Below are 27,074 nucleotides of genomic sequence, written 5' to 3'. Positions count from 1 at the left end.
ATTTCTCTCTAAATACTGTTTAAGGGCAGCAAAACGCTGCAGTGCCCGAGGAACGAGTTAACACAGAAAACAGAGTAAGGCCTTTATGTACAAGATTACGTACCTCACAGAAAAATACTGTAGTGCAATTTTAAGTGTAAATGGTACAGAGGTGTTGGGTTTTCCCATCTTTTTTATAAGACAAAAGTGAAATTTGCTTGCTTCAAGATATTAAAAAAAAATACATAAAAAATCAAACCCACATCCTTTCCTGTGATGTACTGTCTGCTGTCTCAGCAGCTATACCAAGCTTCCTTATCAGCCCTTTAAAGGTAACAGTGAAGCCCAAGTGCTGGATGGGCAGCAGGGGAGTGGCACACAGTTACAGGGTGAGATTGGAAGTTCTAATTGTGTATTTTAGAGTGTGAGGCAAACAGCCACATGGAACTGGGAATAAAGTTTCCTTTCTAATGCTTTTCAGTATATCTTTTGAATAATTTCATACTGCTAAATATCAGAGAAGTGATCCACACGAGGAATATTCTGTAAGCTCACCAGAGTGCCTATTCATGTGTGAGACTTACTGGTGAAGCATGTGCTCTGACAACATACAACTAGAGAAAGATGCTGAATATAGATTCCATTCATAAGAAATGGAAAACCAATAACTGCTCTCAAAAGTTTCGACCTAATGAAGTAGAGGAGTTTGGCAGAAGTCAAGACTTAGTTGTCACCTGTACAATGACACTGCAAACTGTGCCATGGCTTATTAGTTTCATGGATGTTGGTAAGGTTAATTGGATACCCAGTACACCTGGGCACCTAAGGTTTATGAATGGTCATGTGAGATCTTTCTATGGTGAGTGTGGTGTTCAAAGACAACTTTTAATTAGTTTCCTATACAAAATTGGTAAATTGGGCATATATTTCTAAAGAGCTGAGGCACAGAGCCAGTAAGTACAGCAGAGCTGCCTCAATTTTAGCTAAATGTAATTAGAGAGATGCAGTTAAAGGTATTTTGCCTGTCATGCTTGGAAGCAACAGAAGCAACCCAGTTAGTATCTGTGAACTTATAGAACAAATACATAAATCTGCACTTCTTCATAATGTGAAGTCTGGAATCATGTTTGGAAATGATTGTGCCTAAGTGCAGATGTTGGACCAAAATCAGGCACAATTTGGAGCCCACCAATACAGTAGTACTGGTAATTCATTTAAGTCAAATGGTGTCCTATAGGAACACAGTCTTCTGGGATGATGACAGTAGCATAATGGTGATACAGCCAATGTTCTGCAGATGAGATGTGTGTGCAATTTTCTAGTCTCAGTTTTTAGTTCCTGTAAAGCATAGTTTAGTATGAATGATCTTATCTGATTTCCTTTTATCCTTGAAGCAATAGAATTTGCTATGGTGAGATTGGAGCTTACTAGTTTATATAATGAATATGTTGTATAATAGTCAGGAACTGATTTAAAATGGAGATTTAGATGCTTGTCTGACTTGAACAATCAAGTCTTTGAGTTTCTGTGAGGTAACATACCCAAACAATATGGAAAGCTCTTCAGATAGGTTGATAAATGTTACATTATTTCACAGTTTTCATTGATGTGTCTTCCTACGCGCTAGGAACATCATTCTGCTACTGGATGAAATTCTAATGCTCCTGGAAACAAAATTAGATCTCCAGTGAGTCTAATTCAGTTTAATTAAGTTTTAAGGGAATGATGTGCTGATAATTTAGAGTACTTTGAGAAAACTAAAAAAAATTATGTGCTGAGCAAATATAGACCCAATAATGGAGATGAGAGGAAGCTTTTCACAGTTGTTTTACATCTCTTTTTACAACTCTTCTGAAGAAAAGGCAAAAAAGGTAGAATGTTGGATTTAATCAAATACGAATGAACTTTGAATAGAATCAGCTGAACTATTTCTCACCTACCAAATTTAACGGATTTGAGGTATAGTTAGTAGGATGAGGTATTTAGTAGTACCTGTAATATTGCATGACACGCATCATCCATGCCACTACTGGAGAGGTAATGGCCTTATGTTGTGCTGGGGGAGGTTCAGGTTGGGTATTAGGAAAAATTTATTCTCGGAAAGGGTGGTGATGCAGTGGCACAGCTGCACAGGGGTGGTGGAGTCACTGTTCCTGGAGGTGTTCCACAACTGTGGGGATGTGGCACTGGCACAGAGGGATGTGGTTGTGGGCATGGTGGGGATGGGTCAGTGCTTGCACTTAGATGACCGTCACAGTCTTTTCCAATGATTCTGTGATTCTACAAAATAAGATTTTGTTAAAGTCAAGGCTTGTAAACAGTGTGACACGCGAACAGCCATCATTTCCAAGTTAATGAGATAATGGATTTTTGTGTTTCTTTTTTTTAACAGCTTCAGCTAGGGAGTCATTACAGTGTTGAATTTTGCAATTATTTTCTTCTAGAATTGGGCAGTCCAACAACTGTACATAATCTGTAATTATGTGGGTATGGCATGAATGTAGAAAGCTTGATTAGAGCCTGCTGTACAGTCTTCCCTTGATGCTTTACAAAATAGAGTTTCATTCTGTTACATGAAAAAGTTTTATCAGGTGGCTGTAGGTGATTATTCAGTTTCTATTTGGATGTTTCTAAAGGAGTGGGAACAGTGATAACCCAATAAGGCTAAAGAATTCAGGCAGGAAAATCTAACCTTGAGTGCTGGAATTCTCACTTAGTGTGTGATCAGGAACATAAAGAAGTCTGATTCTTGATTCTTCATCGGAAATGTAAATTGTGAGGAATATAATTGTATACCATAAAATGACCATTACAATAGTTACTATTTACTTACTACTGTTGATAACTTTGTCTTCAAATAATTAGTTTTTAGTAGCTGACTACTCTCTGACTGGGAATGTAACAACACAAAAAGATAACATGCTGATATTGACCAAAAGAGTGAATTCTTGTGGGTAATTTTGATTAAGAGCATCAGAAGATCAGGGGCTATTTTTTACAAAGGTTAAATTGCAGTTCCTAAATAAATAATATGTTTTGTTTTAATGGATATACGTATATGCAAAAATAAATGTATCTGAATTTGGCTATAAAGTACTAGGAAAAGCAAAAAGTGAAGTGTCTCTCTTTCAACAGAATTGTGTTGTTTTTCAGTGACCATGTTTGGTATGTTGTATTTCCTTTTCTATCCTTTTTGATCTTAAAAGGTATTCGCCTCTGTAAACAACAAAATCTTTTGCTTTGCAAAGGTAAACAAAACGAACAAGGCAAGATGCCTGCTCCTGGGGTTGCTGCAGAATTTTGTCTATCTAATGAATTAATCCTCTTCTATGTGTCTGTATATTTTAGATCTGTAATATTATGCAATTTCAGTATTTCTTACTCTTTCCATTTAATCTTCTCTTCATCACGAGGGAGCCAGCTGTACGAGATGTGAGAAGTCTTTGAAATACTGTACTATTCCTTCTCAATAATTCTTAAGCTAATCCGTAGTTAAGTATTGTAAATGATTTAAAAAAGAAAGTTGATGTAGTTAACAAACTTATTTAAACTGGGGGGCATGTCAGGGAAGAGTTGTGAAGTACCATATTTGCTTGGAATTGCATAGTTTATGTACAGAAAGATCAGTCTGGTTAAGATAAAATTTCATGTCCCCAGTAGGGCCATGAAAGCTTTTGAGCATCTTGAACAACATCAAAGTTAATGCTGCTTGTGGTTAAGGACAGAAAAAGCACAGTTAGAGAGAAGCAGAAGTGGTTCAAGAGCTGTTCAAGATGAACTTTCAGTATTTTGACAAGGAGATCCCTCAAAAATGACTTCCTTAACTTGCAGTAATCTCATATCCCTTGAGGCTTGTAAGCGTGCAGAGAAAAGACTTTCATGATTGGGATTAGTTTTCTCATTTAAACACAAATGTTTTTCATAACCACAGACAAGGGATGGAGACAGATGTGCTAGCTATCTGAGTACTGCTACATAGTTAGAAAATTTGTTAGAAAATTTGTTCTTTCTTCAACCTTGAGTTGTAATAATTGTACAAACACAAACAGCCAGAAAACTAAACAAAGAAAAAGGTGTCTTGAAGTCATGGAAACAAAGGCATTAATTCTTTAGAGGTAAGGATTGTCTCCTGTCCATCTATTCAGGATCTAATACAATGCCTAGATCTAGGCTTTAAACATTGAAACAGTGGCTCAGAATTCTTTTGCATCTCCAGGATGTTCTAATTTGTCCATTGTCCACTGACATCTCCTACATGGCAGAAGTCTTAGCCCTAGGACTTAGGGCTGCCTGCAGTCTGCATGTTGTTGGACCCAAATATCCTCAGTACAGGGATGTGCAGTAGAAGCTCTAGGCTGCCTTGGGCTCATTACCATGTTTAACCTACACAGGGAAGTGCAGGAAGGTAACCCCAAGGCTGTGGCACATTGCTAACATCAGAAATGGACATGGAGCCAGAATGGCCAAAAGATTTTGAGATAAATTGCAGGGCATGAATTTTCTTTGATCTTCATAAACGTCTATACTGTTTTCTTTTCATTTTAATGATACATTAGCAAGTTGTAGTTCTGATGTATTTCACGTTCATGTGCAGCATAATTGCAGTGAGCTAAGCATGGAAACATCAAACCACCACATGTGGAATTGCTGATCTGCTCTGTTCAACATCAGTTTGAAGCAACAGCTTGTCTTTATGGTTCCTTGCAGTACCCTTTTGTAACATGTCTGCTTCTTAACTGCCAGTCTGGCTTCGTATCTAGCTTGTTCCAGAAGTGAGGTCTTAGTCTGTATGAGCAGCTTTAAATGGAGACAATGTTAGTTGGCTGGGTTTCCCAGAACTTCTGTAACTTATGTTAATGTACCTCAGTGTGAAGTTTCTCTGTTAATTTGCCTTCATTTCCTATATGCTGGTAGGCACATTGATTTCTGGATTTTGCAGGCAAATGAATTATTGGTCAGCATAGCTGGGCACAACTTGGCTCTGTGCTGCTGACACTGCAGTGGTTCTGTCTCACATATGGCAAACGCAATCTGAGGGCTGGTGGCAAATGATAGCAGCCTGTCTGTGGGAAAGAGCCAGTCATTGATAGTGCACACGATGGCACAGCCTGATGCAAACTCTACCTTACAACTGAGAATACATCACTTTTCTATAGGGCTTTTCCTCGTACCTGGCCTATAAGTTCAGGTGCTCTCTGTAGTACTGAGTAAAACAAAATGTCTCTGGATTTTACTCTGCTTTTACTCTGGATTTTATTTGCTGGCTGTTTTTGTGGAGACTGGCAGGGGAGGAGTAAACCTTTTCCTGATCCCAGCAGAGTGCAGCTGGTGGAGCCTTGTGAATGTGAAGGAACATTGGAAGTTTTAGGGCTGTTACACATGATATTATTGGCTGGTCAAGTTGCCTTCATATATCTATTTACTTAACTTGCTTAGAAACCTTGTGTGATGCTGGTGTTCTATTAGTGTGACACGTCTCCCGGTTTTAAGATGAGTTTGTGTGGATGATTATAGTTCCATGTTGCACAATGGTAACTTTATTTGGAACTGCTTTGGCATTGCCTACTTTGTTACTCTTAACCAGCACGTGCAACTTTAGAAGCATGAATGTTTGAGAATTTCCTCATCAGAGTATTTCTAAGATACTGTGAAGCAAAGGTAAATTTTCTGTGCTTTCATGCATTAAGAAGTACGGCCTCTAGTTGGCTTCAGTAGCTCCTGAGAATGTTGTTCTAGTTTTAGATATACCTGTGTCTGAAGGGACAAAAAACGTGAGGTGCATGGCATGCTTTATTTTTAGTTTTTTTGCTGTAGCAAGAGGCTCTGTTGTAACACAGGCTGCTTTTTCTATTTTAACCTCTTTGTTTGCATTTTTTTAAATTCTGCTGAAGGTTAAATATTGATAACATCCTGTGGAACAGAGCTTGTATGTGTTTTTTTTTAAATTGAACTCCAAGTTTTGGGGGCATTTATTAGAACCGTTTAATGTTAGGCCAATTTAACTAGTAGCAGACTAATAAAAATAATAATGTTGGGCTTCCTGCCATGACAAATGTTGACTTACCCTTATAAAGTTGACTAAAAACTAATAACCTTTAAAGTATAGGAGTATGGAAATTCAGCCAGTAATATGAAGTCTGAAACAGAGTGGTTCTGTTTTACTTTGCTGGCACCACTTGTGAATTATGTTTGAAACAAAGGGTGCTGTGCTGTTTCAATTTATAGAGTCTCCCATTTAAAACAGCGTTAATTCCTTTGAGACTAATTTCAATTAAAACCTTTGCACTAACAAGTGCTCCCAAACACAGAATTAATACTTCACATACATGTTTGTCTGGGTTCACAAAGGAACAGTGTATTCAAAGGAAAAAAAGTGCCTGTCGGATCTTTGATAACATGTCAGGAAAGTTAGTAAACCCAAGTCAGCTACTTGCAGTAGTTATCTAAGAATCTGTTGGTTCTGGAAGTCCTTGAACTCCAGTGACATTGATGTTAGTAAGCTGCCTTCAGTGAGCATTGCCAATATCAGCTGGTTTGTGTGTGGGCTGACAGGTTAGTTTGCCTTTGAAGGCAAAAGGAGTAAGTTCTAATATTTTAAAATGCTAAGATCCTGTTCAAGTTTTCACGTACCACTTGTTTTCTACATTGACTTAAAAAATCTGCACGTTCCTTTGGTTAAGTTTATTTATTTCAAATATAATCAGAAAAATCAACAGGGTGCAATCACAGTAGAGCTGCACATGGGCTAGGGACAAAGTGTAATGGGCCCACGGGGAAATATTTTCCCTTGTTTGTCAAACCCAGCAGCAGTTCCCTGCTATGTAGGCAGTTGTTGAAGTTGCTGATAAGAGATGAGAGAGTCAGGTGGAAAACCAATCATGCTAGCAGTGACCATACATTTGCTTTTACTGCTCACTGGGAGGAAATCAGTGGCTCGCTGATCAGGAGCATAGAGTGTAGGAATTTTGAAACGAGGCACTGAAGCAAATGAAAGTCTGCTATATAGCACCTAGACTACTGTTCTGTGCCCTGCACTATGTGATATCCAGGTCATTGGCTCTGATATTCTGAGAACACTGCAAGGGAAATCTAGCCTAGTCCCTTTTGTTTCCTTTCCTTTGTTTGTTGGAAAATTAAAACCAATCTTTGCTAAAATCATCTATCCATCCAAGTGTGATAATTAAGCTGTGGGTGGCCTTGTCAAATGACAGTGATAGAAAAGTAGTCAATATTACTAAATAGATTTAACTCACCCTGACAGGAAGATACTTACTTTGAACTTTGGAGGAGCTCTATTCTTTACCTATGCTACTGGAAGAGTAATTTTACTTTGTGGATGAAAAGAATGAGAAAAGCTAGCTTCTCTAAAGTTCCACCCCTCTAAAAGCCTTTCAAATCTGCTTACTGTGTTACTGGATACAATAAATCCAATTATTAGATGCTGATTTTGCTCATGAAGAAATGATAACATCAGTGTAGCTGTCATTAACTGCAACTAGTTTAAGTGCCTAATTCTTCAAAGGACTTTGTGCTTTAATATGCTTCTGTGGCTGTTGAATGTTTTGCTTGCCTCAGGAGCTGTATGCAAAGATTTGGACTTCTGAATTGTAATCTGTGTCTGTTAGATGGAGAGAAAAGCAATGATAGAAAACTTTTCCCTTTGCTAAAGTCATGGCATTTTGAAATTACCACATTATAATTTTAAAAAGCAGCAGCTTGTATCAGAATGCTGATGTTTGGAGCGGATGTTTAAAGCTGGAGGGTTCCTTTCGTATTCGGCAGTCTATTAGGTTAGAGTTTGATATGTAAAAGATGCTACAAATACAATGTGCATATTTATAGGATATAATCATCTACAGAATGAATTAACAATGAAGCAGTGTCCTTCATGCTTCAATAGACAAATGGTAGGCATGGCATCTTTGCAACTTCTTATCTGCTATCTTCTTGTCATAAATCTGTGATGATGATTATGCCATTGTGATGAGTCTTTCTTCATGTCAATTCCCATGAGAAGAACAGATAAAAAAGGTTCTCTCAGAAGAACATAGCAGTTATTTGAGATACCTACTTTGTGGTTTCCAAACCATCCAGACCTCGTATACAGATTTACTTATTTTTCAGTTTGTTCAGTTTTGAGAGTACTTTTTGAGGATGCATATGGAATTTCCAGTTCTAATTTTTTGCTTTCTGAATTCAAATATTCAGATGTTACTGAAGTCATCTTGAGTTCAAACATACAGTTCCCTCTGAAAGCCAGCTGCTCTTTGTTCTAGTCTAGTCAGGTATTAATTTGGCTTCATTTGGACTGTGCAGCCTTTGAAGTTTCTGCACTCATGTTTCCCTCAGCTTTATTTAGCCTTATATCAAATTTAAAGCACTGTCAGATTAACATCACATATACCAGCCCCACATTTTGGAAACTTTTCCAAAGTGTAGCCTGGATCTTTTGTTTCCTAACTTGCCATATTGTTTCAGCAAGCCTTTGTGACTCTGACAGTGCAGTCTAACATTCAGTTTTATTTCAAAGCTCTGAAATTATTTTTTAAAAATATCAATATTGGCTTTAAAAGGTCAGGCAAGAATTGTTACTCCTAAATTTTTTTTTGTTCTAACCTGGCCCAGTTCCCAGCAGAAACAGCCGCCAAATCCCATCTGTTTCTCAGTTCCCTGACCTGGGAGGGTGGGTAGAAGGACTCATGACTTCAGGGGTCTCCGAGTCTTCTGAGCATCTTCAGGGACCCAGATCTAAAATCTAATGTTTGTTCTTCCTGAACAGTGTGCCCTTACAGCAGGGGCTGCTTCCTGTTGGGTGGACGCTGGAATCGCACCATTCTGAGTTCCTGTCTGCTTCGATTTATAGCCCAAATAGTTGTATTGCAGGACCACCAGTTAACCAGAAACACAGATAAGTTCAGAGATCATATAGTAGTGAAATAATGAACACATGTAATAGGAATTGCTAACCACAGTCAGTTTAGGGAAAAAAAAAACAAACAAGAAAACAAACAGTGCTGACGTGGTTTGGGAAGCAGCATCTGGAGTGCAACCCCCTGGTCTTGGACTAATGTGCAAATGCAGAGTCTGGTCAGTATCTCTGAGTACAGCAAAACAGCTCACACACTCTGTTTTCCATTTGATCTGTTGGTTGTGAAGAGCAGAGCCTCTGATTAGGAAAACAGCCATCTGTTTAAAACCCACTTTTTTATGCACCTGTCTGGAATTTTTCCTGTACGCACCATTGGTCTCAGTAGTTCATCTTCTGTGAGTCGCTGGTTTGGACTGGCCTTGCAGATAAAAGGAGGAGGTAGGGTAGAATGGGTATAGTCCATGCAACAGAAAAGCTACGACCTTGACAAGAGTGACTAAGGGTTTCAGTATTACTATCCTACAGTTTTGGAATTGCTCTGGTAGAGTTCTGTTTCCATTGCACTGTCAGAACCTTTCTATACTATTCCACAGTGGAAGGGATCGCTCAGTGTTGATTGCTGTCAGTGTTAGAGGTCTCTGAAGGATGTGACACCTGAAGGTTGGATGAGTTCTCACTCCAGCTAGGTATTATAACCTACCAGACTGTTTCTAATGCAGGATGAAAGTCACACTTGAAGTACAGAGAAAGGTTTCCCTACAAAAAAGAACTCCTGATTTACAAATTAGGTCTGAAAGCATGTCTTGTTAGAATTCAGAAGCTATTGATTAGTTATCTTAAATGTTTGTATTAGAATCCTGTAATAATGCTGATCTCTCATAATTGAAACACTGAATTCCTAATTTGTGCTATGAATTTTAGCTCTTTTGAATTCTGATCAGATTTGTGTGTTCCTCTACATGAGGAAGACAAAATGTGAGGCTGGAACATAAGAGGTAGGACCTTTGCAGATGCAAATTCACTCGGTGATTATATAGTTTTCCTTTGACAACTGGGTGAGATGCTGACCTCTGGTGGCTTAAAGCAAGCACGAGCATAGTGCTTTTTGATAATGACTGAAACTGGTGTTCCTTATCTTTAACATCATTTTCTGTAGCCAGTAAGGTTAGTAATGCATAAACATTAATAACATTAGTTTTATGTGTGTGTGTATAAATATAAAAATATGTATGTCACTGCCTGGACAGTTTTCTCCTTGAAGTGGATGGGGGAGCTTTAAAGGAAGGGCTGTACTGTATTTGTCCTGGGACTGTTGGCATCACTGGCTAGTAGACAGTGCAGGTTTCAGACAGTGTTTGGACTGGCTGAGATGAAGAAGGGGAAATCATATTTCCTCTTTTCACTTCCTCTCCCTGTTCAAGAGAAAGATGATTTCCCTTCTTTTTACTCAAGCTGATTTTCTCCAGGGTTATTTGATTTTGTGCTTCAATTTTCACAACTGTTTGAGGTTTACATGCCCCGCAGGGCACACAGTGTCATTAAGGAACTTTAGCTGTTTTCATCCGCACAGTTGCAGAAATAGGCAAGAACAAAGAAACTTACCATTTCTTTCTTAAACACTGCTCAGAAGGATTGATTCAAGCCTTTGCATTGCATGCAAATGATGCTGTGGAGATGCAGTGAAGCACTGCTGTACTTCCTTGGTTACCTCTTTTGCTGTCAGTAGATTCCACAGAAAAGTATTCAAGGTTCCTAGATTAAGTTCTGTTGAAAGTTAAAACTGAAGGACCATTTGTGCAAAATTATGAATTATAATAGCTTACAATACATGCATCTGCTAGACTTTGGGGAGCACTTAACATTCAAGCTATGATGTAGCTGTGTAACTTCTTTTTTTGTATGTTTTGTCTTTGCACCAAAGAACATATGCTTAGCAGTAAAGGAGGAGAAATCTTTTCCTCTTTATCCTACTCCTGTTTTATTTTCTCTGAAGTTCACATACTCTTGATTTTCAGATTCTGCTTTGGGGGTGTGGTGCTTCCCCTGAAGCAATGCTTGCTGCTTTGCTGCTAGCAAAAGCTGTGCTGCTGGTGTAGCACTGGCTGACTTGGTGTCCTTGCATTGCAGCACAGCTGACAGTAAGCAGGCTCTACCATGGGATGTCAGTGGTGCTGCAGGAATGGCTTTCTGAATGGTCATCAGAAAGAAGCAGCTGATGGCTGAACCACCAATTAGAGAAGAATTACAGTAGAATCTCAAAGATTTTTCTTCTTCAGGGGTTCCGAGCTGTGTAGATATTCTAGCAATGCTGCAATGGCATAAAAATAATGCTCCTTTGACAGCCTGTGTCAAAGACGTGACTGCTGGAAGGAAGGAATATCACTAGCAGTGTATTGGTGAAGATAAAGAAGCTTGGTTTAGGCTGCAAAAATGCTTAAATACTGAGTTTCATATGTGGACAAATACTTTGTTTTTGCTTGAGGGATTAATACTATGTCCCTCATTTCAGCAGGCATTTATGGACTTCCAGGTCTGCCTACTGGGAAGTAAATTAAATACATAGCTGCTGCTTCTCACCTGTTTCCTCTGTTGTGATGGAAGAAAATTTTTCTTGCCTGTAATACAGATGATGATCATTGCTACTTTTTTTTCTTTCCCCTATCAAGAGGGATGATAAATCTGCAAGATTTGCATTTCTGAACAAAAGCATAATAGGCATGCCTCATTTTTTTTTTAAAGATATGCCTAGGAAATTGGAGGCATAGGAAGTCTACACAAACTCTGTAAGCATGGCTGAGAAGGAAAGATGAACTGCTTTACGATGCCCTTGAATTAAGATGTTGAGTGTTTTTTTTAATGTCACTTGGAAGGTTTGCTTCTTTTTCTGTCAAAAGCTGCCTTTTGCATGTGCTGTTCAAGATCCATTAAATGTCAGACGGAGGTTAGAAAGCCAAGGGTAATTGTTTTATTTTTGTATTTACACTATATTTTTTCTTGTATTATTATTTCTGTTTGCAGTTTTGTTGTTGGTTTTCTTTTAAAATCTGCAGGACAGTGGACATGTTATACTGAAGTATTTATGTATTATGTATAGGGCATAAGAGCTGTTAACAAGTATATGTGAAAAGAAAAATATTGCTGTATGGTAGATTTTATTTTTTTTTAAGCAAAAAAAAAAAAAGCATGAAAATGTTATTAATGTATTTGTCAGTATGTATAGGTATTTCTGTATGAACGTGAACTCAAAAGACATTTACAGGTTGGTCTGAATCATATTTTCTAGAGTGAAATGCAGTTAAATGAGTGAAATCACATACTGACAGCACCGGAAAGCAAAGAAAGAAACTTGGTTTTATTTGAAAGTATTAATTTCAGTGACAAGGTTATCATAGCACATTAGTTGCAAAGCACTGCTGGAAATGTCTTTTTTTAAGAATAAGTTCTTGTAATAAAATATTTGTCTCTTTATCCTTCCTTCACCTGCCACCAGCCATGCCAGCTTCTCCATGATGACATGTGTCCACTGTGTCCAGGACCTGCATGTACCAGCCAGGAGTAATCTGTCATTGTCACCACTTGAACCTGCTATTTATTTACTGCTCACTCTAATTATATATCAGATTTGCAAACTTGCTTTTTATAAATACTTTCTTAGGAAAATCAGCAAAACTGGCAGCAGTGTTTATATAATAATGCTCACATTTCCCCCATTTTTTTCCCTTTTCTTTTTTCCTAATACAGGAACCCAGTAACAAGCGGGTCAAGCCTCTTTCTAGAGTTACATCACTAGCAAATCTTATTCCTCCTGTACGAGCCACTCCGTTGAAGCGGTTCAGCCAGACACTTCAGGTAATAACAATAAATGCATTGCTGTGTTCAACTGCATTTCTAAAAGGGGAAAGCACACACAGACACACGCTTACTTTTGGGTTTCTGTGGGAGTATGAAATGCATGTACATGTCTGGACACAAGCATACACACCACCGCAATATGACAGACAGGCTTAGGTAATATATGACTATGAAGTCACTCATTTGAAAAACTCAAAACTCTTACCTCAAGAACCATTTCACTCATTGTCCAGATAATTAATGTTTATTAATTACCAGGAAAACAGTTACACCTGGAGCTTTTTAATTTTTTGCTTTTTAATTTTTTTTTGAAGAACAGAGTTTTCTATGACACTACTTCCTGTTAACTTTAACAGATTTCTTTGACAATGTTATTTTTGGTATAGCCAGTCAGATAGAATTGACGTCTTTCCTTCTGTGTGATGAACTTTGACTTTCCCTAGAGAAAAGATGTATTGAACAATTGGAAAAAGGTAATCTTCCAAAGCTGCTGATAAAAATTAATCAAACTTTAAATGCATCTAAGGAATTAAATCATTCTGTAGTTGCAATTTCCATATTATATGTTAGATGCATAATATTTAACATAGCTATGAATAGAACTTGAATTTATGAAGTATTAGTGCCTTCAGACCTAGAGATTTCAAAACGTGTGGTTGCTCAACTCCTAATGATCATGATGAGTGAGGAACAGTTAAGAACTGAAATAGTGCTGTGGATCTGGTCTAGAAAACTTTGGAAAATAGCATTGTTTCTTCTTTAAAATAGTTTCTGTGACAAAGTATATGTACAATCGAAATAGAATTATTAAAAAATGCTGATTTCACTAAACAGAGGAAGTATAATTATATCCAAGTGTATTAGAATGTTATTTAATCAAAAATAGCTATCTTAGAGTAACATTGATGTTATCTGTTAAATAAAAAGTTACGGAAGAAAACCCAACAAATCACTTCTGTAATGGTAGTATCCCATAAACAGATATTATAGCATTTATTTAACATTGATTTTCCTCTGATCAGTTCCTCCTATTTTGAAAGCACAGACATCTGCATACAAAAGCTGCATTTATGGGGGTGGAGAAGAGGCAAAATGGCTGAACTGCCTTCAGTCTGAGTTGGATCCAGAATGTATACTATAGCGTGACTAGAGCAGAGATGCCTGTATTCCCTGGAGTGTATAAATCTCCTCCACAGTCTGCCTGAAGGAAAAAATTGGCCTGACTCTGAAAGGAGTACATTAGTTCCAGTTGTGAGGCGTGTGGAAAGTGAATTAATTTTTGGCTAAACTGCTTCTGAGCACGGCACTTCCCTTTTCACAGCCTTCCACAGCTGTTGTCCTCATTTAAGTACCTGCACTGTCATTTTGTAGTGAATGCCTTTGAGATTGGTTTGTCCAGAACAATATAGTATTTAATCAAGTTTGATTTCAGCTATTGAAACAAACTGTATTTTCATGCATGTACTAGCAGCCTCTGTAGAACCTAGTAAGAGTTACATAAATGTGTTTCAGGACAAATTTTTACAGAAACAGGCATGAAAATCATAGAATTGTAGAATGGCCTGGGTTGAAAAGGACCACAATGACCATCTAGTTTAAACCCCCTGCTATGTGCAGGGTCACCAACCACCAGACCAGGCTGCCCGGAGCCACATCAAGCCTGGCCTTGAATGCCTCCAGGGATGGGACATCCACAACCTCCTTGGGCAGCCTGTTCCAGTGTGTCACCAGCCTCTGAGTGGAAAAACTTTCTCCTAATATCTAACTTAAACCTCCTCTGTCTCAGTTTAAAACCATTCCTCTTTAGCCTACCACTAACCATGTAAACAGCCATTTCCCTTTCTGTTTATACGCTCCCTAAAATGGTGGGTTTGTAAGCTCTTGTGAGTTTTAAGTAGTAAATCCTGCTGTTGTGAGCATTCCTGTCTTACTCTGTTCCTCTTGGTTAAAAGAATGTATTTTAAGTAACTCTCTGCTTCTAAGTGGAATAATCAGTGATGTTTTTCATACTTTCTCCTCTAAGTAACTGAGCTTGGAAGGGCTGCAATGAGAAATTGACTTCTCTGTTCTCCAAGTCCTAGATCCAAATCTATTTCCAGGTGGTGAATACTGGCAGTGTCTCAAAACAAGCTTTCATATCTGACTGTAAATTGACTTCTTATCTGACTTTGTCAGCAGCAGTAGAAGAGGGGGAAAAAAATGGCTGAGTTTGTGTTCAGGTGCCTAATTGGAAATCACTTGGAAGCATTCTGGGAAGCATGTATAGCCCCTGTGTTGATGTTTTGCTTTAATTTCTTACTATGGGACCCTAAAGTTAAAACCTTAAGGTGTTGGGGTTTTTTTTGTTTATTTTTTTGTTTTTTTGAATAATACCTGAAAAAAAAAGTTAATTTTCTCATTGGGTCAATTTTGATGCATCTCCATTGTTAAGTTATTTCAATCAAAAACCAAACACCAATAGTATCAGCAAAAGTAATCAGAAAATTCTGCATTTCTTTCATGAAAATTCAAATAAATCTTCTTATATAATTATTTTGGAAGTAAAGATATGTTTGATTAAGAAAAAAAAAGTTCCATGTAATTTTCCTTACCTCTGTAGATGCAACTTCTGTATTAATGGATTTTCTACATGCTGGTTGAAGAGAAACACCTCTGTACCTGAGAGCTCTGTAGTGTTTCCTAAGATGCATTCTAACAACTTCTGCTGTTTTGCTTATTTTTTGATTATAGAATTGATCAGTTTGTGTGTCTTATTTCTCAACTTCCTTATCATTTTGCACATTATTGTCAATACTTCCCGCTGAGATACGGAATAACAAAATGCATGAAGTCTTTCTGGGTCACTGTGTTTCTGTCACGTAGAACACTATAGGTTAACTGAACAATTCTGTTACTTCATCACTAACAGAGCGTCTTTCTGTCTGCATTTCTGCAGGATGCCAAGTGCTAAGCAGGTATTCTTATCTAGTTATCCACCTATAAAAATACTTTATGTCTTAGCTGTATTTTTAGTCTGCATCATGCACGACTAATGATTGTGATGATTGTTTGTTTCTGTTTGGTCTTATTCACAGCTGTGTTGTTAGACTTAAGCTGAATACAGCACAAGAAAAAGAACTCCAGCTGTTGTTGATGAGAAAAATTCAAGTCTGGCTAGCTTCCTCCACCACTTCAGTTTTCATCAATGTGTCTTGAATTTAAGAAGAGAGTCCAAATTGTTTTTATCTTCCATAGATACACCACAAATTTCTAAAAATTCTTAAGAAGAAAGCTCTTTTTGTCATCAGTCTGAATGCTGGAACTTTGATCTGTAGTCCCCTTCTCTCAGTATGTAAAGCTGTTTGCTGTATTGCACCTGAAAGTAATGTTTGTAATTTCCAGAATTAATATCAGTAACACATACGCCCTTCACAGCAACTGTCTGGTAATAGTCAATGAATCTTATTGCAGTCAGACAAGTACACTGAGCATAGCCAGGAGTTGGAGCCTCGTTCTTCCAAAAGTCCTCTAATTTTTTGGATTTTATAAGAAAATTTAAAGTGTCTCAGAATTTAATAGGCATGGATTTTAACCAATGTACCTGGGCAGGTTTTTTGTTTTGTTTTAAGGAGGCCAGAAACTAAGAAAGCATTTTTAAAAGACTGAAGATGTAGAAATAATGATTTGACATTTCCTCAGTTTCTTCATAGTGTTCAGTTAATTTTTTTTTCCCTTAATGGTAACTGCCAAGGTACCAGCACAGAACCTTAACTTGTTTTTAAAATTTGCTATTTGATAAATTTAAATTTAGCTCTCCAGTCCCACTAAAGTACTGTGTAGTTATTTCAGAAAAAGACGGTAAAATAATAGAATTGAGATGGTTAGAATGATGTCTGTCTGTCTTGGACTATAATCAGTGTTTTATTGAAATCATGTATTTGTTTGGCTTTTTAAAAAAAAATTAGGCTTGCTTACTGAGTTTACTTCTCATTTCTATTCCTGTCTGTTACAGCACTGAAAGTTCAAGTCTGTTTGACTTTCAAGTGACAAAATATTAATTTTAGCATTAAATAGTATTTCTCTGGTGATGCATAAGTTTTTATTTGTGGCTTTACAAGTCAATTTCTACAACTTACCTGAAGAAGTAAAAGATGTGTGGTTTCCTTCTGAGTGTCAGACTTTTTATGCTCCTTCTGTCCAATGGAAGACAATATAGAACTGTAGAGAATAATATCAAGCACACCGCAGTGTAGAGAAACATAACTGTCAGTGGATGTAAGAAATTACTTTTCTCAACATGTATGGAGTTTGTTTGCTATTATGGGGTGCATGTTTTATAACATGTTACATGACCTTTTGTTAAAAGCTTTCAAGATCAGGGCATTTACTGTAAAGATCAGCTTGTCTGTTTCTTTTCTTCATTCAACATGAAACATTCCTTTAAAAAGAAAACTACTACAAAGGAAGGAGCTGTATTCTTGAGGATGTATGTGGGAATGCATGGAAGGGGGCATTCCACCTTGGGTCATGGAATGACAACTGTTCTGCTTGGCTGTTCTCATGGCTGGTGATTTGTGGCTGCAACACATCTGGCTCTTTTTCCCTAATCTTTCCATCTGCATGTGAAAATAACAGGCTCCTTGATTCATCATTGTAATAAGTATAAATTAAGCATATAATTTTCATGTGTATTTCTTTTATCTTCTTAAATCTTGAAGGGAGACTAGCACCTGATTTGCAAAGTTCTGTGAGGTTCGTATATGTATACATGTGTATGTGTTGTGTTTATTTTTGGGGTTATGCCAACTCCAAGTAGAATGACTTTTGTTATTAAAAAAAAAAAAGCATACTTTTTATTCATATTATATCTTCTAAATTAAAAACATTGTATTTATAGGCATTGTTAGCATTTTATGGGCTTCTGTCTTCAGAGGAGAATTTCGAATATTGTGCTTTGTATATGCTGCTTTCAACTTGAAAATGAAGAGAATTTATTTTGTTTTGAATATTCTTACCCACAGCAATTGAAAGATGACTGTGTTATATAAGGCAGGTTTTAAATAACAACAGAAATGTAGTGTATTGGAACAATTTGGAATATCTGAGATATTTTAGAGGTAAGACTTCATAGTGAAGCCTCTAATTTTAATAAAACAAGAAAGGAATACTTTGAAAATAACAACATGAGATTGTAAAGTACTCTTCTATGGCCTGAACTCTTTCTATGAGTCTATAGAAAAAAATGTCTCAATACATAAAAGTCTCACTTAAAATTTGACTTCGTTTTTATTGTTCTTTAATACCTAATAGAGATCCTAGAACACTTCATCTCAGTTTAAAGGCTCCAGAATTATTAATAATTATGCTATGATAGATTCAGTACTAGTGTTTCATAATCTTCCATCTGCTAGCACTGATTTTTTTAAACACATTTTCTTTAAATGAAATAAGGAATAAATAGGACAGAGTGGTGTGAAAAGAATCTAACTTGTTGCTCATCATAAACAGTAAAATCTGACTATTAGCATACTTTTTCCATAAAGATAACACTTGTTCTTTTTAGTCAGATACCATTTCAGACTTCCTATGTGAATTAGTTTCTTGCTCCAATGATCTGAAAAAGCAGGAAGTTACCAGTAGAAAGGCTTACTTCATGTATGAGAATCACTTCAGTCAGAGCATTAAAACAAAGAAATTTAAATCCTGCTTGTATTTATGTATCTGCAGTAGTGGTACCAGTTGAATCTGTCATGATTCTCATAGCCTCCTAATGAATAAATAAATACAATTGATTAGCAAGATAGTAAGGTTTTGAAGGGCAGCCTCACTTTATAAACCTTTCTTCTGCCCAGCTGAGAAAAGATTACTGAAATCATTAATTACTGTTTAATGTAATGCACATTTCCATCTGAAATCCTCCAGGCCCATAGCATCTCTGTACAGCTATCTGAACAATAGTATGCCCCAGAAAGCAAAGCAGCCAACGCAACAATACAAAATTTTACCGTCATAGGTTTTGGAAGTTTCTAGGTAACAAGTGAAGCTTTCTTCCAAAATGAGCAAATAGTATTCATAGTAGTTCTTGTCTCTAAAATTTGTATTAAATTCTGTAATTTTCAGAGTTAGGGATCTAATCGGGTGGATCTGTGTTGTGTATGAGTAATTCTGTCTGACTGTTTACTGAATTGAAATTTTATTCAGTCAGCCATACTGATGTCATACCATTCTGGCATTACCACTGTAGTTCATTCTTGTTACATGGTATATAAATGTACTGTATAGTTTTGTACATTTCTAAACATGGTGATAATAGGACATGGACATAGGTATAGAATATTTAAAATAACCTCTTACATTCCCGGTAAAAAAGTTGCTACTAAGTTACTTCAAGAATTATTCAGAAATGTTTGAATTATATAAGTAAATCCATCTGAACAAAAACCCACAGTGTGAATTCGATATAACAAGAATTACACTTCTGTGTATTTCTAGCGCTCTATCAGTTTCCGCAGTGAGAGTCGCCCAGATCTGTTCAGTCCACGGCCATGGTCTCGAAATACGCCTGCTGCTAACACAAAACGGAGAGACAGCAAGCTGTGGAGTGAGACCTTTGATGTCTGTGTCAATCATATGCTTACGTCTAAAGAAATCAAGCGTCAAGAGGTACAGTTTTAATTATTACTGTTTTTTAACTGTAAGTCTCATGTTCAGAAGTCATTATATCATGGAGTAACACATGCTAGTAGACATTAGGATAGCACTTGAAGCTTTCTTGAAATTAAACAGAATACCACCATTTCTGCAAGAAGCAGAATTCCATCTCCAGACATTTAATTTAACTTTTATTAGACTGATATAGTTTTTCTTAAAATCCAGCTCATCATATTTCTGTAATAAAATGTGAAGTTACTAAGATACATTGTGCTCTAAATGCATGTACATACATGCTTTGTGTGACAGTTTCTGTAGGGATGGTTGATACTCTGATGTTTTACTTAATTCTGATAATGATGGCTGAGCATGCTTGTTCAAGTACAGGTATTATATATGCACAGAAAAGTGTAATGTTTTGCTCTGTGTTAATCAGAAATGTATCTTGCAAAGAAAAAAATGAGTACATCAGTGCTCTAAATGTGTTGCACGTGACAAATCCCACTTAGTTCATGTTACGCCAATAGCAAAGCTCCCACTGAGATCAATGAAGAAGTATGCTGTACTGACTGGGTTGAGTTGCTTTGTCTTGACACAAACCTTGTGATCAAGTGAGTTAGCCAAGAAATGGGAACCATAAGCTTTTATAGGTCTATTTGCACACACATACTCCAGGGTCTGTCTGCTCTGCATCACTCACTTATTTATTTGTATAAGTTCAACTAAATTTTATAGCAGTATCAGCAAAGTTTGTAACAATCTCTCCCGGAATATTTCAGGGACTAGAAGTCATAAATCAAACCACAACATCAGACACTTTTTTCAGATTTTAACACTAAATCATTCTCAGAAATAACTTCTAGAATTGAAAACTTCAAAGGCGGTTTATTGAAAAATAAACTGTAGAAACTGTTTGCATAGCATAATATACTGTCTTGGAGCAGAAGCCGGGACCTTTCAGAGAACTTAGATAAATGAGCTTTCCATGGGACCTTTCCATGAGGGTTCTGCTTTATGTTGGTTCTTACACTGCATGCCACAACACAATATCTGAACCACTTCCAACAGTCAGTTAACTTATAGTATGGCAAGCCTTCCATGTATGCATGCTATCAAGCTAGGAGAATCTGCAGTAGCTGAAGACTATTTTTCCATGATTTATTAGAGTTTAAAGCCTTACTGCAATATTAAAAATTCTGACCAAAGTGTTGTTAACTTTATTGTGCTCCAGTTTAGAATGAAATTGTATAACAAGTAAATACAAAGCTATTCTGGTAAACCAGTGTATTAGCATAGAGATTATTTTTAATCTGCCAGATTTAAAGTCTCAAATCTTCTTCAAGAAAGGTAACTAACATCAGTAGGCTGTTTAGTATAACTTGATATTTGTAACAAAAAACCCAAAACTAAACGTGAACCAATACCAAAATAAAAGTGCTCACAACCAAAGCTGTGTTTTATCAGATCTGTCTTCTGACCTACTAGGCTGCCTGGAACTTCTATTACTGCATATATTATACAGCACACAAGGCAGTCTTACACCGATGATTATATAAATGGTATTTTTTGAACTAAAGTAGTCAAGATATAGTTAGCAATAGGAGTAATTTCTTTTCCAACAGACATATTTCCAGATGGGGGAGTCTTATTCAGTATTCAGTATGAAGTTATGACTCGACTATTTCTTAACTATTTTAGTTTAAATATTTATATTTATAATATTTGTGTCTTTTTTATAGGCTATATTTGAACTTTCCAAGGGAGAAGAAGACTTAATAGAAGATCTGAAGTTAGCGAAAAAGGTCTGTTTAAAAAAGAAATAAGTGTATGTATGTGGGGGTGGATAGGGGACAAGTTAAAAAACAAAACAATATTCAGTAGTTTGTCTTTTCAAATAATCCTTGCTTTTTACAATTGCTTGAACTTTGAGAGGAAAATAAAAAGCCAACCGCAAAACTAAAGCATGATGTGTTCATTTAAAAAAAGTTAAATATGCTTGTGGAACATAAAATATTCTCAGCAGTTGGCTCATTTTTACTTATGTGAGCTTTAAATACTATCATTACTTTCCCAGTTACAAGTGATATATGAATTTGAGCTCTTCTTTTTTATCTTTAGGCTTATCATGACCCAATGCTTAAACTTTCCATAATGACAGAGCAAGAGTTGAATCAAATTTTTGGAACACTGGACTCTCTAATTCCTTTACATGAAGGTAAAATTCAAATAGTGTTTTTCTGCTATATCATTGCATTTAGTTTTATAGTCATCTGGTTCATTAAGTGATGTCCCTTTTTTTTAATCATGATTAGATCTTCTCAGGCGACTTCAAGAAGTCAGGAAATCTGATGGATCAACAGAACACGTTGGCCATATCCTTGTGGGCTGGGTAAGGCACATTTTAAAATCAATGCTGGGACTCAGTTTGGAGCTACAGCATAGTAATAACTTTTATTTGTATTTTACAGAAGTACTTATAATTTCCATATTTAGCATAACATTTCAAAAATACATTCTCAAAGTATTTTTGTAAGGTAAAGACAACTGTTTAGAGACGTAACAGAACTTTTTCTCTTTTGAGGGATTTTCTGTGAAAGGTTTAGACTAGGTTGTGATTTTAAAAACTCTTGCTATGCAGGAAAACGAGCACTTCTTAATGGGCTTCAAATAAAAACCAAGTTGGAGTCTATTCATTTGATGTAGATCACTTAAGAATCTGCTTCTTATTTGTGCTCTGATTTTTGAGAGCAATAAGGCTTTGAAGAGTCACATTGTGTAAGGCCCCTCTATGGTCATTTCTGAATGCCCTTCTGTTGCAACCAAGGTGATAGTTGTTAGTGCGTCAGAGAGACTAATTCCTTAGGTTTGTTTGTTGTAAGGCAGAGTTACTAGAGAGACATGCAGGCCAGCAGAAGAAAAAGTTCGCTACTGTACAATACCAGAAACTCTGAAAAACAGGTTTTGTTAGTTTTGTTGATACAATTGCTCATTGTATGAAAAAAGGAGCTCTTATTTAAGGATTTAGATGTGTGAAAAGTTTATTTGTAAGTATATCTAAGTACTTAAATTTAGCAGGAAAAGGAGATTGATGTTTTTAAGGGATTATGTGATGATAGATATTTAGCTGCTCTGTGTGGAAACAGTGCTTTATTCTAAACAGAAGAAATGTTCTCACTGCTATAGTTAATGATAGTGTCAAAAATGATCTCTGGTTTTCTTTGCATAAATTAATTTTAGCTGTGTATATTTTCTGGTGTCTTTGAACACCAGTGAACTTCTTTTGACCTGAATACACAAGACTACTTTTCCTTTGGAGAAGATTTTATATATAATTGCATGCAAATATACCAGTATTCGTAGAAAGATATGTTGTTTTAACTAATATTAAGCAAGCGGTTTTTCACATTAAAAACACAGTTCTATCATCTTAATTTGGTTAAGATTCTTAAGGGCAGTATAGGAAAGATTTCAAGGTCAGCTCGATCAGCTATTAGATATTCAATTTTCTATTCCTTTAATGATGAACAAGATGATCAGAAGACCACTGGAGACCTTATAAATTTTGGAAATGTGGTCATCAATAAACAATAGGTAAATCACCAGGAAAGAGACTCTCAGCATCAGTTCTCAAATTTTGAATTGCTTGAAAAGTTCTTTAGAGCAAACAGCTTCACTTCAGCTGCAGAATGATTTATTCTAATTTATTCCTCCCTTTCTTCAGCTTCCATGCTTAAACTCCTATGATAGCTACTGCAGCAATCAGGTAGCAGCCAAAGCCTTATTGGATCACAAGAAACAAGATCACAGAGTGCAGGATTTCCTGCAGCGCTGCTTGGAGTCACCTTTTAGTCGCAAACTGGACCTTTGGAATTTTCTTGACATCCCAAGAAGCCGTTTGGTTAAATATCCATTACTGCTCAGAGAGATTCTGAGACACACACCAAATGATCATCCAGATCAACAGCACCTTGAAGAAGCTGTGAGTTCTTGGTTTTTTTTCCTGTTGTATTTATTTTCTTTTAATAAGATTTACAGTACATTATACTTATAACTATTTAGTGAAAACTATATAAATTATGGAAATGCTAAGGTATGTATAGCTGAAACTGCTATTTCTAGTTCCCTTCACCTAATTTAATCTTCTTTCAGTAGCAAGCTAGTATCAAGAAAACAGGGGAGTAGTGGTCCTGTGGTGTATCCACAGCTCATCTGATCCTTGTCAATTTTGTATTTACCTGTCAGTGTCATTTTCCATCTAATCTAAATTGGTTATTGCAGGGATTTTGTTCTAGATTTTAGGTGATTGAGATGAGTTTTACATTTGCCTGGACTTGCATATTTTGTAGTTTGCAGTCTTTTTGCTGCAAAATGACATCCTTACTTTTTTTTGGGGAAAACACATTTCAAAACACTTGTTACCTGAGTGCTGCTGACTTGCTATTTTTTCCCCACATCTCTTGCCCAGCACAACTTTTCTGTTGTAAAACTAGACAGCTGTGTTGTGAATTCAAAGCTTTGATATTCACATTTACATGTAATTTATAAATTATTTTTTGTCGTGAATGTTCTTTTAAGTCCAAACATAAAAAATTTTCATAAAGAATTTTTCAGCGTATTTTTTCAGATTTATTTTTCTACATAATGTCTGGTAAGATCTTTTAAATAATATTTTGATTGCTTTCTTATGCTATTTAATAAAAAACAATCAGGATGTTTTTCTTGATATTTCAATAGCCGTATATAGTTTTGTGGTATTCTGTTGCAACAGAACACTGTTCATCTTTGAAGTGACGTATTTTGTAAATTGTGTACTTCTCAAGTTAGAATAAGAAACAAAAATGACTATTTTTACACTGTGGTCTGCTTAAATCTGTGGCTAATGTCAGTTCTCTTACAGACTGGTATGCATAAAATTAATGAAAAAACATGCTCTAAACTAAAACAGTGTTATTGCAGCTCCAGTTGAAGTTATGTGTAGATAGCTCTGAATATCAGACTATTTAATTAAAATTCATGTGTTTTCATTTTTTATAGATTAACATAATTCAGGGTATAGTGGCTGAAATCAACATAAAGACTGGTGAATCTGAATGCCAATACTACAAAGAAAGACTTATTTATCTTGAAGAAGGACAGAGGGATTCACTGATTGATAATTCACGTGTTCTGTGTTGTCATGGCGAACTGAAGAACAACAGAGGAGTGGTAAGGAAAAAATGCTTTGTTACAAATAGCTTTAGGTTTTAAAGATGTCTTCATGTTGCATGATGAGCAGTGTAGTAGAAATAGTACTGGAAGCAGAAACCAGCCATTCATGTATTTTGTATATTTTAAATAGAAACAACGTGAAAGTCTGAATGAACAAAAAAAAAAAAGAGAAAATTATTTCTCATCAATTGAGCTCATGACAGTTTCATAAAACAAACAAATAAGCACAAGTTTAAATGGATTTATCATCATTCAGAATGCCTCAGGTAGCATGTTTACACATACAAAATAGAAGTATTATGTATTTTCATATATCTGGCATGTTACTCACACACACTTCTGCTTTCTGTGGTATTTCATTCTAATGAAAATGTAACCACTTAACAAATTTATTCAAAGTTTTATCATGTCCTGCATAACTATTGTAGCTGCAAAACTGAACCACTAAGTGAATAGATTTTTTTTATCAGACTGCAGAAAGGTGACAGCACTATGGAAAAAGAAAACAAACAAACTCACAACAAACAATATGTTTAGGTTTGTGTCATGCAAAGAATTAAAAAGGCACAAGTGGAGGAAAACTGGACCGTTCATGTATGTACATTGATGTACATATGTGAATGTTGCGGCAAAATAGAATGAAGATGGATTTTGTGAATATAAGACTACCGAGTCATATTGAGAAGGGTTTATGCTACAATTACCTGTTTTGGTATAGTTTTCTGAAAGCATTAGCTTCTGGAAGATGGAACACTAAGCTAAGTAGATCTGAGGATCTATCTTGCATTCTTAAAATTGCAAATAATATGTTTGTTTAGAAATAGAGTATGGACAAATTTAGAAACAAATAATTCATAATGATTGTGGAGAAAGAGAAAATCTTGTCAGTGGAGGGGAGAAAAAGCAATTAATTTCAGTGTGTGATATAAAATGACATTAAAATTTCAGTTTGTTTATTACTGGGAGATGCTGGAGATTGTCAAATGTGAGGAGGAACATGATTTAAAAATAATAGGTGACTTGTGTCACTTAAAAGCAAAAGTGATCTTCTGAACTTCAGAGAGATGTGGTCAAGCTGAAGTTTGTAAGCAGCGTATGAACTGCAGTAAGACTACTCATAATTGTTCATTGAAAATATGACTTAGTTTCAAGATATGGGTGAAATAGGTTGCCTGTTTCTTATTGACACAGGCAGCAAGGGAAAGATAATCTGGGGTTTAGAAAATAGAATGCGCTTAAACGTGCTGATGCAGTTTTCATGGAACAGAAGGCAGTGTAATAGGTAAAGCTCTGAAACATCATAAAATTTCAAGACCTCAGTACTAAAAGATGAATTAGGATCATGACATGAAAAATCAGGCACAAAGAATAATCTTAAAAGTTTTTGAATTGTTAGATTTATATATATATTTGTTGCTGGGCCAGTAGCAGGAAAAGAGGAATCCTTATTGATTTAAACTTTAGAAAACACATATAATATATGGTTCTAACATAGTAGAGTTTAAATAAATCTGGTTTAATGATTATCCTAATAATAATAATGATTTGTTAATTATAACTTTTTACCAGAAACTACATGTCTTCCTCTTTCAAGAAGTCTTAGTAATTACTCGAGCTATCACCCATAATGAACAGCTCTGCTACCAGCTGTATCGGCAGCCAATTCCAGTGGTGGATCTTGTGTTAGAAGACTTGCAAGATGGCGAGGTTCGATTGGGTGGATCCATACGTGGTGCATTTAGCAACAATGAGAGAAGTATGAAAACGTCTTTAGTTTTATTTGCTTATATTGAATCATTGTAATCTTACGACATCTGCCAATGAGACATAAGAATGTTATCTCTAAAATTCACGTTATCTATATCTAATATCTTGGTTCTTATTTCAAACTGGTGATTTTGCTGTAGTTCGCTTCTTTTAGATTGTTTTTCAAAGTCCGCTTTATAAATAGTGGAATTCCTCCCTATACCTGCTTTTGTACAGAACTGGGTAGGAAAGAAGTAAATCGAATGGAATGGCAAAACTGAAAAATTATAAACAAGTCAATTTTGAAATTTTAAGCTTTAGTCTTTATGAACTCTCTATTATAATTACGGAGACATTTATGGCTACTCCACAACAAAGTCTTTCAACTGGCAGATAATTAATGTGATGCTTAGTGTAAAGATCGCAGCTACTGTTGTTAATGGCAACAAGTAAGAATTAATATCCTTCTAAGTAAGCCTATTATAAAGATACTTGTTTCATTACAAGAGATTCTGAATCTCACTGATCTTGTGAAAATTTTTGAGGTTTGTTTTATGTATTCATTTTATTGGTGAACTGAATGGAAGAGATGAGGCAATCTCCAGATGACACAGTTTTCAATGAAGGTTCTGGATATCTGCTATGCAGAGGAGTAGGAGGAGACGCTTTGAAGTATGGGAGGATCCTTAGTTCTGCTGATTCATTTAAGGCTGTACAGTTAGATCGTGCATGGCGGAATCAAATTGGTTTAATCCAGAAATAAGAAATTATTAGGAATGTTAGCATTGTT

At 36.0% G+C, this 27,074-nt stretch overlaps 1 protein-coding gene across 5 annotated transcripts in view; it reads left to right on the top strand.

The window, feature by feature from the left end:
- The window catches only part of ARHGEF3 (Rho guanine nucleotide exchange factor 3), a 114,733-nt gene that overhangs the window by 85,174 nt on the left and 2,485 nt on the right, over positions 1–27,074 (top strand). For all 5 annotated transcript variants that reach the window (XM_031608205.2, XM_090148207.1, XM_031608220.2 and 2 more), the window contains 8 exons: positions 12,590–12,697; positions 19,172–19,342; positions 21,070–21,132; positions 21,449–21,545; positions 21,643–21,719; positions 23,052–23,309; positions 24,365–24,535; positions 26,108–26,294. In XM_031608205.2, coding sequence (XP_031464065.2) covers positions 12,590–12,697; positions 19,172–19,342; positions 21,070–21,132; positions 21,449–21,545; positions 21,643–21,719; positions 23,052–23,309; positions 24,365–24,535; positions 26,108–26,294 — 1,132 coding nt within the window. The remainder of the gene's footprint in view (positions 1–12,589; positions 12,698–19,171; positions 19,343–21,069; positions 21,133–21,448; positions 21,546–21,642; positions 21,720–23,051; positions 23,310–24,364; positions 24,536–26,107; positions 26,295–27,074) is intronic.

This window comes from Phasianus colchicus, chromosome 11, assembly GCF_987193195.1.
Source record: "Phasianus colchicus chromosome 11, bPhaCol1.hap1.1, whole genome shotgun sequence".
In the NCBI taxonomy this organism is placed as follows: Eukaryota; Metazoa; Chordata; class Aves; order Galliformes; family Phasianidae; genus Phasianus; species Phasianus colchicus.
Note: the sequence above shows the minus strand (reverse complement) of the source record. Positions and strands in the feature narration are given on the sequence as shown.